At 39.6% G+C, this 17,160-nt stretch overlaps 1 protein-coding gene across 1 annotated transcript in view; it reads right to left on the reverse strand.

Annotated features, from left to right (window-relative positions):
* Positions 1-2,117: 2,117 nt before the first annotated feature.
* Positions 2,118-17,160, reverse strand: part of LEMD3 (LEM domain containing 3) — a 55,940-nt gene continuing 40,897 nt past the window's right edge. Inside the window, exons 11-14 of the mRNA XM_009997770.1 lie at positions 8,023-8,104; positions 2,887-2,992; positions 2,723-2,801; positions 2,118-2,467 (exon numbers count right to left, since the gene is read on the reverse strand). Of these exons, the coding sequence (XP_009996072.1) occupies positions 2,304-2,467; positions 2,723-2,801; positions 2,887-2,992; positions 8,023-8,104 (431 nt within the window). The 3' untranslated portion in view covers positions 2,118-2,303. The remainder of the gene's footprint in view (positions 2,468-2,722; positions 2,802-2,886; positions 2,993-8,022; positions 8,105-17,160) is intronic.

Consider the following 17,160-nt stretch of genomic DNA (forward strand, 5'->3'; position numbering starts at 1 on the left):
GGCGCCGGGCCCCGAGCTACCTGAGCAGCGCCCGCGGGGCCCGGCGGGAGGGAACTGCAGGCAGGTTCTCCCTCCTCCGCTTCCCCTTCCCCGAAGAACTCGGAGCGGGCTGGGCAAACGCGTGGCTCACAGTAACACCCGCTCAGCTTCAAATCCTAACAAGTATCAGCAGCTGAGTGGCTGTGAATTCATCTGCCCCCCGGCCCCCAGATGAAAGAAGTAGTTGAGGCAGAAACATTCAAAGAGCTAGAAGGTGGAGACACATATAAAAACCCCTAATAAACCTTTAATTTGAATTTGTTTTGGTTTTTTTTTGTTTGTTTTTACAGGACAGGGTGACAAATTACAACAAACATCTGATTTTTTCTCAAATGTTCAGGTATTATACACATTCCCATCTGTCTGGCAGGAAGGGATATTGGTCAACTTAACAGTTTAAGGTAAAATAAGCTGCATAATAGTACATATTACAATAATAAAATGTACAGTGTTTACAAGAAATATATTTTAGAAGCAAGATAGATGCATTTGCATCGAGGCGACCTTTTAAAATGCCACAACTATTTTTACATTCACTCTTGCAACAGGTCACAAGATGGGGTCACTAAGGTCAGGTTAACAAATCACTATGATGCACATCAAATACAACAAAATTAGTTTATATACATATATATAATACATATACATATATATTATACATATATGTATATAGTAAAACTCATCAAAATCTACCAGACCTGGCACAATCCACTTACCCATCAAAAATATGTACTTGTCCTTGGTAAGTAGAATTCTGCATGGCTGATTATATATTATATATACTCATTCATTAGCATCTGAGACATAAAACTGAGGATTTAAAATTTTTCGGTTAACAAACTCTCCAATAATAAACATGGTGCCCACAAAAGCACAAAGGTAAGGCACAATAGGATTTTCTGTTGCAGAATAGTGTGCATCATGTTTACTTAACCGTAAGAAAAACGTGCATTATTTGTGCAAGTTCATGCTGCAAATCCATCATATCTACAAAGTAAAGTGAGTTTCAGTAAAGTCTGTGGGACTGGTGTGCTTCCAGCCTCACCTCCTACTGACTGTTCCACTGGAGGGTTGATAAAATCCTTGTAGGAGTGGGGATTAGTAAAGCCAATAATCTTAGATTTGCAACTAAGCTTCTCAGCAACAACTTTGTACTTCTAGGTAAGTGTTAGTAAATTTACAAGCTCGAAATCACAAGGTTTAACTGTCAGCTGTACTCCTAGTTCCCATCAGCCAAAATTGTTGCAAGGAAGTATGTACCTTTAAAAAAATTCTGACACGTTAACTGGTTCATTAAAACCAGCTACAACATACTGGGAAAGTCAATTAATCCCAATGGTATTTTGTCACAGCCCTGGTAATTGTAATAATAAATACAGCTTTTCACAAAATATTTTTCCAGTATCTGCCAATTGCTTCTTTATTGCTCACAAATTTGAATTAATTACAATTGGTATCAGACCTTTCACACAAAATCAGTCAGATATTTTAATATAAAACCTATAAAAGATATTTAACCTGTATCTAACACTTTAAAGGTATTTGGCTTCTTACCATGATACAGCCAAAACCATATAAAACATTAGGTTTTGAATAAAATAGGAAGCTGCTTCAATGCAGACATCCTCACAGAAACACAACCATTTTTGCCACCACCAGCGTTTACATTTATATACAGAACCTAACACATCTGCATTCGGTTTGTTTTCCCTCACGCTTATATGCAACCACTAATGCCAGATTAACTTTCCCCATACCCTACCTGCAGAGACAAAAAAAAAAGACTGTTATACAGCAACAAAAAACTAATATTGACTTGAGAAAGAAATTTTTTCAAACTTATTCACCATCAGGAACTGTAGGTTGGTTGTTACAAAATACCCACAAGATTATTTCACAGGAAACTATGGAAATACAGGAAGTCTTCTTTTCTCCATGCTTTTGTATTATCAAAAACACTTCTTGGTGCAAAAATACAGTCACCACATCTGCAAATGTATAATGAATTTGGTATTCCTCATGCAAAACTTAAATACATTGGTTTACTATAGCCCCAGAAAAGTTCCTGAAGCAATTGGTTTTTTGTCAGCTCAGTATTACTGCCTCATTGCTAAGTCCCTTTGGAAACAAGATTTCTGGAACCCTCAGACTTTTATTTAATTCATTAAAGTATTACATAGAAAAAGCACTAAAAAAGGAAGACGGCAGACAAACAGGAAAATTCCTGTTGCAAGTAACAGTCCTAGCAGTTGTAGAAAGTCTTCTCAGGAACTTCCCTGAGAATTAGCTGTGCCTCTGCGAAGACGCAGATGTGACATAGAGTTCATGTGTTTGTTTGATGGCTTCAGTGGAGTGTTGCAAGTCAGAGCCTGGGGAAAACGATGATGATACCGATCTAGTCGCAGGTATTTTACAGTTACCAGCTTCCCTATGAGGCAAAAAAAAAACAGGAAAAGAGAAACCTTCTAGTTCAGAACTACTGCATTTCTCTTCAGCCAGTAACACCCACTACCACGTCCCTGCACTGAAATTAGTTTACCAGGTGATAACTACTAGAACAATCCAGTTTTTGTTACAGGTCTGTACTTCAAATAAAAAAACATTTCACCATTTAAAAGAAAGCAAACAGCACCCATCTTTTGTCATTTCTCCCCATGTTTTCTTATAAACCCGCATTTCTTACCATCAAACCAAGAGCCATGTAATGCCTTGAAAGCCTTTCCAGCATATTCTGGAGAGAGACACTTGACATATACACAACCCTGCATTAAGAAAGAGAGGTTTTTTGGTTTTTTTGAAGTCCAACAGACAAGGATAAACAAAGTATGAAATTGTTACTGGACTCACCTCACGAGAATTTTTGTCAACAGCTATATGAACAATTCCATCATTATCACTGCATTTCTCCAAGATTGCTTCCTGAATTGCTAGGTGCCAGTGATCACCTATTTCCCTATGCAAACAATGAAAGATTTAATTAAGCACACCATTTTTTAAACATTCACAACAATTGCATCCTTCCTCACTGAGTCTGGTTTCTCCGTAAGTTGACATCATTTTCTGTTAAATGCCTTTGGGACAGATTTAGTACTTCAGCTATTGAATTTTCAGCAAATTGGGTACTATGGTCCACTTTTGCAAATTCAACTCTCAGAATAAAAATAATAACCTGTATCTGGGGGACTTTGTTCTCCCCTTCCAGCAGCCTGCCATCACCTTCCTGTCTAAAACTGCAAGCAAACTCAATCTCTCCAGTTTGGCTTGGATGGGCTGGTCACTGTTCCAAGGAGAAGGCCACTCCTAGGCTGTGGAAGAAGAGCTGGGAAAGACAGTGGCAACAAGGCCTTTGCCCCTGGACTGTATCACCTCTAACAGCAGTCACACAAACAACCTTACATGTCAGGCTTCAGCAGGCTGAAGGAGCTTTTTAGCCATTCAGACATTGTTCATCACTGTAATAGCTATTAACTATCCCAAACAAAGCATCAAATCACTATGGGATTCTGATAGAACATGCCAATCTAGATCTAGATATAGGAGTCATTAAAATGAGACTCCCATTTTGGAGGCTTTTCATGAAAAACATTTTATTGTCCAGACTAACCAATCTTTTGATACATGATTAGAGAAGACAGAAGTCTTATGTATTTTTGTGATAATACTGCTGGAACTAATAAAATCAATCTCAGCAGAGGGAAAACAATTTCAACAGCCTTAATACACCTTTAAGCCTACCTGAATAGTTTTCACACAAAAAACAATGAACTTTTTCAATAATACTATCAAAAGCTCTGTAGTTTTTTTAAAGAGTTTCCTCTACATAAGGCAAAAATTGAAAAATCTGATCTATCTTCTTCCTTATCATGAAAGAAAAAAAGCTGTGGGGGGAATGTAATGTACTTGGAAAGATAATTGGTCAGGGAAGTTACTTTAGTCTGTTGAGCAGCACACTAACACAACATTTGAGGGATTCTGGCAACATGAAATGTCAGATTTGTTTCTGTCATTTGACCTTGACTGGTTAGAGGATCAGACTTTCCAGTTGATGCCCCTTACACAGGCAGATGATAGATAAAAAAAACAAACAAAAGTGGAAGAACAGCACAAGGGTGCCAAGAAGATCCAAATTAAGGCCCTACTGGGAAAGAGATTAGCCTGTGGAAAACACCTACAGTACAAAACCCTGCAAAAGTTAGGAGATGCACCCAACCCAGGTTTGTATTTTTACTAGATAGCTCAAAATGAAGTGAATATACCAGTCTCTTCTTTAGCAGTATAAACTACCACATTTTTTAAATAACGTGCCTTGCTCAGGATGTTAGGGAAATAATTTCAAATTTCAAATTCCAGGACCTTTAAAGGTCCCCTCTGACCCAAGCTATTCTGTGATTCTATGAAATCTTGACTTCAGTGCATTCCCTTCCAGCTCAAGATTCATGTCCAGATTTTCTTGAGAAGCATGCTGTCGTGAGCAGAAAGCCAGCCACCTTAAGGAGAGCAGATTGTTAAGAGCAGGCAATAATTTCTTTCCAAATACTGAAGTCACTGCACTACTCCCAAGCGCTCTTCCTGTGTGCAAATCAAGCAAAAGTGCATTCTCAGTCTAGTCTGCTCCTTTTGTTTTGCAGACCTGGGACATGAAACACCATGACTTACCAACTAACTTGCATTTCCCATCATTAAATAGCCTCCCAACAGGAGTGACTTGCCCTTCCCTTCATTTACCAGCAGTCTTGGCTGAGTCGAGAGGTACGAGCAGATTGGAAATCAGCCCTTGTTATCCCCATATATAAGAAAGGATGGAAGGATGATCCAGGAAATTACAGGCCTGTTAGTCTGACTTCAGTACCATCCTGAGTCCCATGGTGTGGTGCATGCAGAATAACCAGGTGATCAGGCTCAGTCAGCAGGGGTTCATGAAGGGCAGGTCCTGTCTGACTAAGCTCATCTCCTTCTATGACAGAGTGACCTGCTTATTGGATGACGGAAGGCCTGTGGATGTTGTCTACCTTGACTTTAGCAAGGCCTTTGGCAAGGTTACCCACAGCATTCTCCTAGAGAAGCTGGCTGCTTGTGGCTTGGATGTGAACACACTTTGCTAGATAAAAAACTGGTTGGACAGCCAGGTCCAAAGACTTGTGTCCAATGGAGGTAAATCCAGTTGGTGGCCAGTCACAAGTGGTGTTCCCCAGGACACAGGAGCCACTCCTGTTTAACATCTTTACTGATGACTTGGATGAGGGGATCGAGTGCACCCTCAATAGCAGATGACACTAAGCTGAGTGGGAGTGTTGATCTCCTTGAGGGCAGGGAGGCTCAGCAGAGGGATCTGGACAGACTTGATCAATGGGCCAAGGCCAACTGTATGAGTTTCAATAAGGCCAAATGTCAGGTCCTACACTTCGGCCACAACAATTCCCCACAGCGCTACAGGTTTGGGAGGAGTGGCTGGAAAGCAGCTCAGCAGAGAGGGACCTGGGGGTGCTGACTGACAGCCAGCTGAACATGAACCAGCATTGTGCCCAGGTGACCAAGAAGGCCAACATCATCTTGGCCTGCACCAGGTATAGTGTGACGAGCAGCACTAGGGAGGTGATCCTACCCCTCTACTCAGCCTTGGTGAGGCCACACCTCAAGCACTCTGTGCAGTGTTGGGCACCACAGGATAGGAAGGAGATTGAGGTGCTGGAGAGGGTGCAGAGAAGGGCAACTAGGCTGGAGATAAGGGGTCTGGAGAACAGGTCTTATGAGGAGAGGCTGCAGGAGCTCAGGCTGTTCAGCTTGGAGAAGAGGAGGCGGACCTCATTGTTCTCTACAACTACCCAAAAGGAGGTTGTAGTGAGGCGGGTGTTGGCTTCTTGTCCCCGGTGACCAACGATAGGACAAGAGAAAGTGGGGTCAAGCTGCATCAGGGGAGGTTCAGGCTGGATATTAGAAAAAAATTATTCACAAAAAGAGTGGTGAGGCATTGGAACAGGCTGCCCAGTGAAGTGGTGAAAGCACCATCCTTGGAGATGTTCAAAAAAAGGGGTAGACATGATGTTTCATAAGATGGTTTAGTGGTTAGGGACTGTAGAGTGCATAGCTGGACTTGATGATCTTAAAGGGCTTTTCCAATCTTGATGATTCTATGATTCCCTGATCCTGCACATGGATGTTCCATTAGCTGTCAAGAGGAGTCTTGCAACAGATTCAGAAACACTAATATGGGCTTATCCAAATTATGCTTAGACTGATCGTTTAAAAAACAAGTTTGTGTCTGGCATGGTAAAAGCCTACAACATGAATCTAAGTTTAAGTCTGCTGCTGTGGGCTGAGGGTTCAAAATGTCCATGTAAGCTTTTTGGCTTTTGGCAGAAGAAAGATGATTATTTAGTCTGTTAGCATTGATAAATACAAATTAACTGCTATATTCCCCCAGATGATTCTCAGATCAAGAGAAAAGACCTCTACTATGACTGACTGCTTTTACCAACTACTGACATATTGCTGAAAAGTACTTATTTATTATTAAGTTTACAATAGCTTGAAGAGCAGCTAAAAACTCATTTCATTAAACATACTTTGCAAGCATGGCAAACGTCAAAACAGTATTTGCAATCTAATCACATACATTCTGTGTTTCAGGTGGTCAGTGAAGGCATTCATCCCTTTCAGATATGGGACAAGAACATAAACCTTCCTCTTTTGAATAAACTAGGTTGTCTTTCACTAAGGATGTTGTTGGTTATTTTCTCCAGAATACTGCAAGGGTGTGATAAAAAGTACTTCCTTAGGCAGCAGTCCACTGTAAGACAGCTCTTGGAAGAGGAACAGACTGGGGTGTATGGAATTGGATATAGTATCCCACTACAACTATAATCCAGGACTCTAGTAACAGAGCCAGGCCAACTTCCAAAAGAAAAGGTCTACAAAAAGTGAATGTATTACAGGTTGCACTGCTCAAATCAGCTGACTAGACAGACAATAAACAGAAATGTCAAAAGAGAACAACTCTTAATCTATAAATGTGGGGGGGTTTAATGCACTTATAAGGCATAGACTGGGTCAGTACTGAAAATACTGATGTCTACAGAAAAGATAGAGCTTATAAAGGGAGCAATCACTTATGTTCATACTCCAAGAAAATAATGAGCACCTCACTTTTACTCTGTAAAGCAGTAGAACCTCTTCATTTTTTCTTTATGAAATCACATCAGGGAATAAATTACTTCAGAGGAGCTAATGAAAGACTTGTATCTCTTTGAATCGGACAAACCACACTTCAAAGATTAGAAAGGATCAACTGGCTTAACTTGTGTGTTAAGTCTCCAGCTCCTAACATGATCTAGTCTACAGCCCACAGGATAGTGGATGAAGCTTTAAAAGACTTCAAAAAATGATTTTTATCTCTTAACTCTTGGCATATGAAACAAGACTTGTTACTTCTTCATACACAGTACATACTTCAGAATTATGTGTGAGCATTAGAAGCCAGTACTCCACACTAATTGTTTAAAAACTTAAAAATACAAAAAGCCATTTGCTTCAAAACTAGGCAGTCTCACTGCCATGAAGTAATGAATGATTTAAATGCAAACTGTGCAAGCTCTGTAACCATCTAAGTACTCCAGAATACTTAATAATACTTCAGAAGCTTATAGTTTGTTGTTAGGTCACTTTAGTCTCCCCTGTCAGCTGATACAATTGAACATTTACAGAATTAATTAATGGACAGAGATTAGTCAATGTTCTGAGTACTTTGACTAAATGCCACATTTTTCAAGAAGTGACCCAAAGACACAAAGCAAGACAATGAAAGACAGCAGACAGATTATTTTTATCTTCTCATAGATGTCAGGAGGAAGATTTTACTTCTTTTACAAGCCATTTGTTTTTCTTTTAAAGTATTAATGTTTACTCACTTCTTCCAAACCCTTCTGAGGGGAAAAAAATGGACCCTTCAAAAAGAAGAGAGAAATACAGATAACTGGTTTTACTTACATAACTGGATCAAACATATTGCGAATCTTTAGACATGGTGTCAAGCTGTTTGGTGGTGAATTTCTTCTATCTAGATGAAATGCTACAAAGAAAAAAATTAATAGTATTTATTGAGAAGCATAATACCATATCTAGTTAGCAAGTGTCAACTTCATACACATTTCTCATTTTACTAAAAAGAGTACTTTCCTTCATATATGATAACATTTCAAGCAAATGTAGTTTAGATTTACCACTTCTACGCTTAAGAAGATTCTGAACTACCTTACCTCCAAGGCTACAGTACATGGAAGGAATCCAGGCTACTTAAATACCATATAGTTCAAGAAAAAGTACTTGCATTACACCTCTAAGAAAAGAGAGGGAATTCTTAACAGCTGGAGCAAATTTTTTGGAGCTGCACATTAACTATTGAGTTTTAAACTGGCTCATGCATTTTCATTTCTCCCATTTTTGGGGCAATTTACAGCCCATCTGACCAGAAAACAGGGAGATACTTAGATGCATGTTGTGTTGCATCTGTATTGCAGTAACAACTGTCAACAACCCCTCTACAAGGATGGAGCTTTTATAACCCTAAATGCTCTGCACACATGATCTGAAGCTTGCAAAAATCTGAAATGAAACACATCAGAGGATAAAACAGATGTAAGAAGAAATCAATTTAAAATATCAGAGTAGCACTTTCAAAGCTGAACAATCCTACAAAATATATTCTGAAGTTCTAAAATAAATATTAACTTATCTGAAGTTCACAAGTTCTACTTGTGGCATTGACAACAGAACTCTGCACCATGAGAAAAGGAGTAAAGAAGCCTTCAGATAAAGTAGTTTCATGCCTTGAGCTAACAAAACAGCAACAGAAATGGAAAGGGATAACCTGGTAAAACAACTTCCAAGACTTGAACAAAGTTTTACTTTGAAGACCTAAAATGAACAAATTCAAGACTTTAAAAAAATGTTTAAAATCTCAACAAGACAAAAAGAAAAATATGTTCCAAACTGAGTCTAATGCTTCTCCTTTGCAATCCCTACTTTGGAAAAGTCTGACAGATTGAAGACATTACGTTTCAAGTGTTAGAAGTCTCAGTTTTGGACAGATGACACTACAGGTATGTGCTTCTTATTACTGGCCTTTTAAAATAAAATCTTGCAAGTATATCCAAAATACACAAACACTGCTGCTCTTCTGAATGCCATCAAAACAAGAACTGTAAAAGAAATTCAGTCATGTGAAACACTGTATGTGAAAGATAAGCAGTAACCAAGAGAAAATTCACTACCTACAGATATGGCACAAACTTGCTCCTAATGTAAATTTCTGAGGCAAAAGAAGTTACAACTACCAACTAGAAATTAGAAGAGGTGGCCTCCAGTTTGAAGATTAAGCCTATCATAAATTCCCCAGACAACTAAAAATGTTCTGTCTTGTGCCTGTGCCGGGGACCTCGGTAGCTTCGGAGGGGCTACAGGGAAGTTGGCTTCTATGAAAAGCTGTGAGAAGTTGCCCTGGCTCCACGCTGGACCCACCTCTGGCCAAGGCTGAGACCATCAGCCAAGGTGGATGCACCTCTGCAATTAACATATTTAAGAAGGGATAAAAGGAAACCGCTAGAGGACCTGCAGCGGAGAGAGGAGTGAGATGTGACAGAAACAACCTGGCAGACACCAAGGTCAGTGAGGTGAGAAAGATGGGGGAAGAGGTGCACTGGAGCAGAGGTTCCTCTGCAGCCCATGGTGAGACAGCAGGCTGTCCCCCTGCAGTCCCTGGAGGAGCACAGTGCAGAACATATGGATCTGCAGCCAATCAAGGACACCATGCTGGTACAGGTGGCTGCACCCAAAGAAGGCTGTAATTCCATGGGAGGCCCATGCTGGTGCAGTGTGTTCCTGAAGGACTGCACATTGTGAAAGGGACTCATGTCAGAGGAGTTAATAGAGGACTGTCTCCCATGGGAGAGACCCATGCTGGAGCAGTTAATTATAAACTACAGCACATGGAACAGACCCCATGCTGGAGCCGGAGAGAAGTGTGAGGAGTCCTTCCACCTGAGGAGGAAGAAGCAACAGAGACAGTGTGTGATGAACTGACCACAACCCTCATTCCCTGAAGGCAGAGAAACTGGGAATAAAGTCAAGCCTGGAAAGAAGGGAGGAGGAGGGAGAAGATGTTTAAAGATCTGGTTTTATGTCTCATGATCCTGTTCTGATTTGATCAGCAACAAACTACATGGAACTTTCCCCAAGCAGAGTCTGTTTTGCCCATAACCGTAACTGTCTTGATCCGTGAGCTTTTAATCGTATTTTCTTCTCCCCATCCCATCAGGGTGGGGGAGGGAGTGACTGAGCAGTTGCATGGTGCTTAGTTGCCTGGTGGGCTTAAACCAGGAGAGTTCTCATTAGAATATATACACACACAACAGTCCAAGTCACCAACACACCTAACAACTGCCTGTTTTTTCTTGGGAATGGACTTCTAAATATGCTGGTGACACTGCACCTATCTCTGAGCTGCCTGTAGTTTAAGGACAAGTCCTTTTTCAACAGCACATGGTTTTGTAAAGTTTTTTGCCCTTGATTAAAAATTTTACATAGGGTATACAACAAAAACTTTACAGAACTAAGCAACATTGAAAAATAAATGGACTTACCTTACTTGTGTAGGTTGACTCCAGCAGATCAAGATGGAGTGAAATGTCACCAGCATATTGTACACTGGGGCACCACACCAGACTGGAGAAGGTGATCTGGGGTGGCCTAGTCATGGACCTGGACCTGAAAAGGTGTGGGGTTGAGGAAATTATGTGCTGATTGTTAAAAGCTATGTTTATTCAGCACATGGTTTTAATCCAAGGATAGAGAATGGTGAGGTTATTTGCAGAGACCCTAGGCCCAAAGGATCACAGCAGGCTGTCCCCCTGCAGTCCCTGGAGGAGCACAGTGCAGAACATATGGATCTGCAGCCAATCAAGGACACCATGCTGGTACAGGTGGCTGCACCCAAAGAAGGCTGTAATTCCATGGGAGGCCCATGCTGGTGCAGTGTGTTCCTGAAGGACTGCACATTGTGAAAGGGACTCATGTCAGAGGAGTTAATAGAGGACTGTCTCCCATGGGAGAGACCCATGCTGGAGCAGTTAATTATAAACTACAGCACATGGAACAGACCCCATGCTGGAGCCGGAGAGAAGTGTGAGGAGTCCTTCCACCTGAGGAGGAAGAAGCAACAGAGACAGTGTGTGATGAACTGACCACAACCCTCATTCCCTGAAGGCAGAGAAACTGGGAATAAAGTCAAGCCTGGAAAGAAGGGAGGAGGAGGGAGAAGATGTTTAAAGATCTGGTTTTATGTCTCATGATCCTGTTCTGATTTGATCAGCAACAAACTACATGGAACTTTCCCCAAGCAGAGTCTGTTTTGCCCATAACCGTAACTGTCTTGATCCGTGAGCTTTTAATCGTATTTTCTTCTCCCCATCCCATCAGGGTGGGGGAGGGAGTGACTGAGCAGTTGCATGGTGCTTAGTTGCCTGGTGGGCTTAAACCAGGAGAGTTCTCATTAGAATATATACACACACAACAGTCCAAGTCACCAACACACCTAACAACTGCCTGTTTTTTCTTGGGAATGGACTTCTAAATATGCTGGTGACACTGCACCTATCTCTGAGCTGCCTGTAGTTTAAGGACAAGTCCTTTTTCAACAGCACATGGTTTTGTAAAGTTTTTTGCCCTTGATTAAAAATTTTACATAGGGTATACAACAAAAACTTTACAGAACTAAGCAACATTGAAAAATAAATGGACTTACCTTACTTGTGTAGGTTGACTCCAGCAGATCAAGATGGAGTGAAATGTCACCAGCATATTGTACACTGGGGCACCACACCAGACTGGAGAAGGTGATCTGGGGTGGCCTAGTCATGGACCTGGACCTGAAAAGGTGTGGGGTTGAGGAAATTATGTGCTGATTGTTAAAAGCTATGTTTATTCAGCACATGGTTTTAATCCAAGGATAGAGAATGGTGAGGTTATTTGCAGAGACCCTAGGCCCAAAGGATCAACATTTCTGCAAGTTGTCTGTGAGCTCAAAAAAAACAAACCCCAAACATTCTACTGTTTAAGGCAGCAGCTACATGATGCAGCTATGCAAGAGTAATGAAATGGGGAGTTCAGACTTTAGTGTAGATACCTACAAAAAATAAGCTTTGCCTCCTCTAATTTCTAATAATCTTGAGGTCCTTTTGATTGGAAAATCTAGGGTGCTTGCAGAGATGACTTCAGCCAGAACACATCACCAGCACAAAACTCATCTGCTACCAGCTTAATGTAACAACACACTTGCAGAGCAAGCATGGCCAGAGAAGTACAGCATAGGAAAATAAAAATGAATTCTGCTTTTTCTCAAACATGTTTCAAAGTTATGGTAAATTAAGAGAAAGTTTTGCAGCTGAGATGGACCTTTTTATGTACAAGGGAAAAAATGGCAACAAAAATCAGTGAGGTACAAAATTAATGCTAGAACAGTTACAAGCATTAAAATGTGTACCAGGTATTGAACCAAAAGGGGAAGCTAGGGATGACAGACAAGTTAAACATAATGCTGTACTGCAAAATTCAAAATAGCATACTTAAGAGATGTCTCAAACTTCATTACACAACTCTAACAACTAATTCTCCCCCTCTCTCCAGAAGAACAAGTTTAAGTGACACTTATTCAGATCACAGTACTGATTACTTGAAAATTTACACTGGTGTGGAATATACAAAGTTATCTTCACAATGAGGGTATATGCAGACATTCTTGTGGGACAACAGACTACCCTACACCATAATTAACTACGTGCCTTACATGCCGTTTCTTTTCCTAAATAGGTCTCAACAGGAAGACTTACAAGATGAGGTTAAAAAGGCAGAGATGAAATAGAAAAGCAGAAGCACAATTCTGTGCAGTAAGTCATTGAAAAGAAAGCTTTTAGGACTTTTATAATTTCTACTTGGGAACTAATCACCTTCAAGAAAAGGAAGACACGTATTTAAATCATAACATACTTTGGTTTATTACCTTAAACTGGGTATGACTGTATCATTCCAGATTCAAAAGAACAGCAGAAGGTAAGAGTGTGTGCTTTCAACAACCTCAACCCTCCTTATCAATGTGACTAGAATATGATGGCAGAAGTGGCTCTTGTACAGACTTAAAAATGAACATCTAAGAAATTGCAGTACAGATTTCTACACCTCTTGAATTACTACTGTATTATGGCTAACAGGATTCTCCAGTATCACCACCATGGGTTACAGGACAGCCCAACAGGTCTTTAGATGTGGATTTGATGCACCTGATAAGGTTAAAGACATCAGGTATAGGAAACCATGTTTCTGAAGAACAGATTTATTCATGTAAAGAGACAGATGACTAATTTATTAAGTACTAACCCTTTTTTTATCAAAGCAAGAACAAAAAAAAATTTAGTTGAGACTGTTGAGGTTATGTACTTTCACAAAACACAAAGTTCTTCAAGTAAACAGAAAAGATACTGAAATCAAAATACTACTAAATATTATTAAAAGAGGAGAATATGGTTGCCTTGGGGTTTAATACAATTAAGTTTAGCTACAGAACACCAGCATGGGACAGATACAGCATTTTACAACAGGCATAAAGTCAGTTTTCTTGCAATAGTTAAGAATAGAGCACTTTTCTTCCCCCCTTTTTCTTTTTCTTAACGTAGAGAAAGGATGATATTCTCACAAGCCAGGGAAGAGGGGGTGTCACTCACACAAGGTCACAGGTTATCTGCCATACCTGCGGGATGAAATATCATCCTAGATGTGGTGCTTCAGAGATCCTCTTTATCTCATCTCCAGAGCTGTCAAGGAACTTCAGCTATTGCTGTTATGTTAGCTACACTGGAGCTCTCCCTATTTTTCTTTAAAGTTCCAGTTATCAAAGGCATGATAGAACAATACTGGGTTTTTTTCCAAAGGAAACTGAATACACTAAAAATGTCTATGTTTTCCCATTGATTTAATTCAATTTCACATTGGCATGATCAAAAGTTTTTCAATTGACAATTCTCTTGTCAACTGTTTTCAAAACATCCTTCATATTTGTGCATCATCCTACAATGAGCTTACATACCCAATTTTAGTCTGACAGATACATCCACTGTATCCAATAGAAAGTATTTCACAGGAAGTGCACCAGGCTTTATTCTGAGATTATTAAAAAATAAAAAAAAAACCCACCAAACCAAGACACAAACTGCATCCTGAAGGACTGGACCAAATGCCGCAGTGATGCTTGAACACTAGATGCCAACTGACAGTAGAACCTAGATCTTCATGCATGCCTCAGGTCCTATATTTAGAATGCATGGTATCAGCTACCACCATCCTAGTAAACACTGACAGGTCAAGAGTCTTTCAACTTCAAATGCACACACTCGAGGTATTGTGCTCCGCTACAGAGTGCTACCAGATGGCAGAAGGTTAAAAAAACTGTGACCTTGAAATTTATTCACAAGAATCAAATCCAATAATTTATTTTTATTTTATATGTATGAAGTTTGTTCAGGACCTAGCAGTTTTGAAGAGTATTTAAATTTATGAACTTCTATATTCAAACATCAAAACTGGAGGATGAACTTAATTCAACTTGATTTATGCTTCCAAAAATGAAGAAAGTGACACACACACACAGAACTCCTAACATCAGGAAAGAAACAGCTGTACAAGAAATGTGTAACTTACATAATGGAAGAGTCATATGAAAACAATGAATGCAAAACAGAAAGAGTACATAATTGCCTTTGCCTGCTGACTACCAAGATAAAGAGCCAAAATGACCTATGTCATTTCAGCCACTGATACACTTCCATGCCCTTCTGTTACAGCCAAAGTATGCAATTTCAGTTCTTCAGAAATCTTGGCTCAACTACAAACATAAGAAAGCTAGGAAAATGGTTATTAAAAAGAAGGGAAGCAGGATAGATCTTAATTTATCCTATTAAACAGAAAGCATAGAGTTTTAAGTACATACTCTAGACAACATGCAGCTGGAAGTCACAGTCAAGAGCTTTTCTGTCCACAGTCACAATATGCTAAAGCAGGTACCAAAAGCTCAAATTCATGTGGTACCTTAACAGTAGCTACTACAGTAGCTGTCTTTCTAGGAAGTTTTGGAAACTACTGTTCTCTTCAGAGTCTTGAATGCATACTCCATGTAGCAAAGCAGCACCTGACCTATCACACACTGAGAAGTCTTCCAGAAGAAGGAAAATTCAGTCAAATTTCTAATGCAGGACAATGTTATGGAGTGATTTATATTGCAGTCAAACAGAACAAGAAAAACTGAGAGCAAATGAATAGTAAATGAGAAATTCCAGAACCGGAGTGTCATGTTTCACAGCTTGCACTGAACAACAAACTACACAGAAGACGGAGCTTTATAATATGCATAGCTTGCAGAAGCTACATTCAATTTAAGTGCTCAAAAATCCATCATGACAGTATTAGAGGTGGAACAGTGACAGCTGCTGGGGAAACCTATCATTTCTGCACTGCACCTAAAGCACTTGCATACCCCTGATACACAATATCCTGGAAAGAAAAGGCTCTAAAACTCTCATAATAAAGTTACTATTCACATGTTAATAACATTTTGAGAAACTGAAATGATGCAATACAGTCACAGCAAAAACCCATGTTACTACTACTGTAAGACAATGACTGCAGAACCTCAAGCCTGCAGTAGTATTCAACACTTTTTTTAAAAAGCAGCCCTTCTTTCCAATGAATAATTTAAAGTAAGAAATATAATGCTAAAACTAGTAGCATAACTTTGAGAAGCATATAATGGTATCCCAACTTAACATTTCGCATATCCAAGTGAGAAATGGGCCCCAAGACTGCTAAGATTCTCATCAGATAACACGCCAAGCATCCACAAATATCTCAAAATATTTGGCTTTTCAAGTTGACAGAAGGAATTGTTCGGTTTTGCTTTGAACTTACAGAAAAGCAAAATGTAAGACCCAGGGCTGAAAGCATACTTAGAACTTATGCAAACACGCAAGTGGCCTGGGACAAAACCAGAATGCTAGCAGTACTTTAACTTGGGTGATCAAGCTTGCAAATTTTCCAGGCCACAAAGAAGCTCTTTCATTGGAAGGAGCTACTTTAAACTGTACTCTCTTATATAGGAAATAATAAAACATTGTTTCTTACAAATAAAAATGTATTTCTGTAAAAAGCAAAATAAGGTAGCCTATTGCTACCTGAATTAGAACTAAGACAAAAATGAGCATACTCCAGAAGAATATAGATGAGAATGCAGTTGCCTGCCAGTGGGACTTTTAATTTTGTTTAAACGGGACTGGGAAGAGCAGAAAGTCTTTGGTTTTAAGTAGGTTTTTTTCAGCACCTAGTTCAATGCTGTAGAAGTAATGCATGATACAACCTTGACAACATCTGATTTAAGAAGTTGAACTTAAAACTGGAGAAGCAACCACTCCCTCCTCAATCGCCATCAACATTTAAAAAAAATCAAAAAAGTGTTGATCAGCTAGGACTCTGCACAGCATTTATTTTTATTTCAGTCCAACTTGAGAGAATATAGCATTACAGAAGAACATAAAGCGAGACAGACTCCTTAAGAGTCATAAGATTTCACTTTAAACATTGTCCTTCACAGTCATTGGTAGAAATAAGCATTTTGTTTTACTGCAACCCAGAATTCAAGTCTTATAGCTTGAATTTTGCATTGACAAAAAAAAAAAAAATTCCCCACTCCAAGCACTGAAGTTTAACATGAAGAAAGGCAGAAAGAAAAAGAACTAGGAGAAGATGACCACTGTAGACAGACAACTATAAACCCACTGGATTCTTGACACTTGGCTCCATGATAAAGCTGAAAAGTGACAGATGACTGCAAAATCAATTGATGACAGCAGCCTCCTCTATTAAAGCTGTACCACAGAATACAAACGTACAGTGTAGGAAAACCATTTATGACAAAAAGGAAGCACTACTAGGACATGCTCAAAAGCCATGTTCTACTGATTTGAAGAGTCTTTTGGCCCAGCAGTTTCCCTTTCAAAGTAAACATCTCTTCCTTCAAACTCTATCTTTAGG

This window comes from Chaetura pelagica, unplaced genomic scaffold, assembly GCF_000747805.2.
Source record: "Chaetura pelagica isolate M959 unplaced genomic scaffold, ChaPel_1.0 scaffold314, whole genome shotgun sequence".
In the NCBI taxonomy this organism is placed as follows: Eukaryota; Metazoa; Chordata; class Aves; order Apodiformes; family Apodidae; genus Chaetura; species Chaetura pelagica.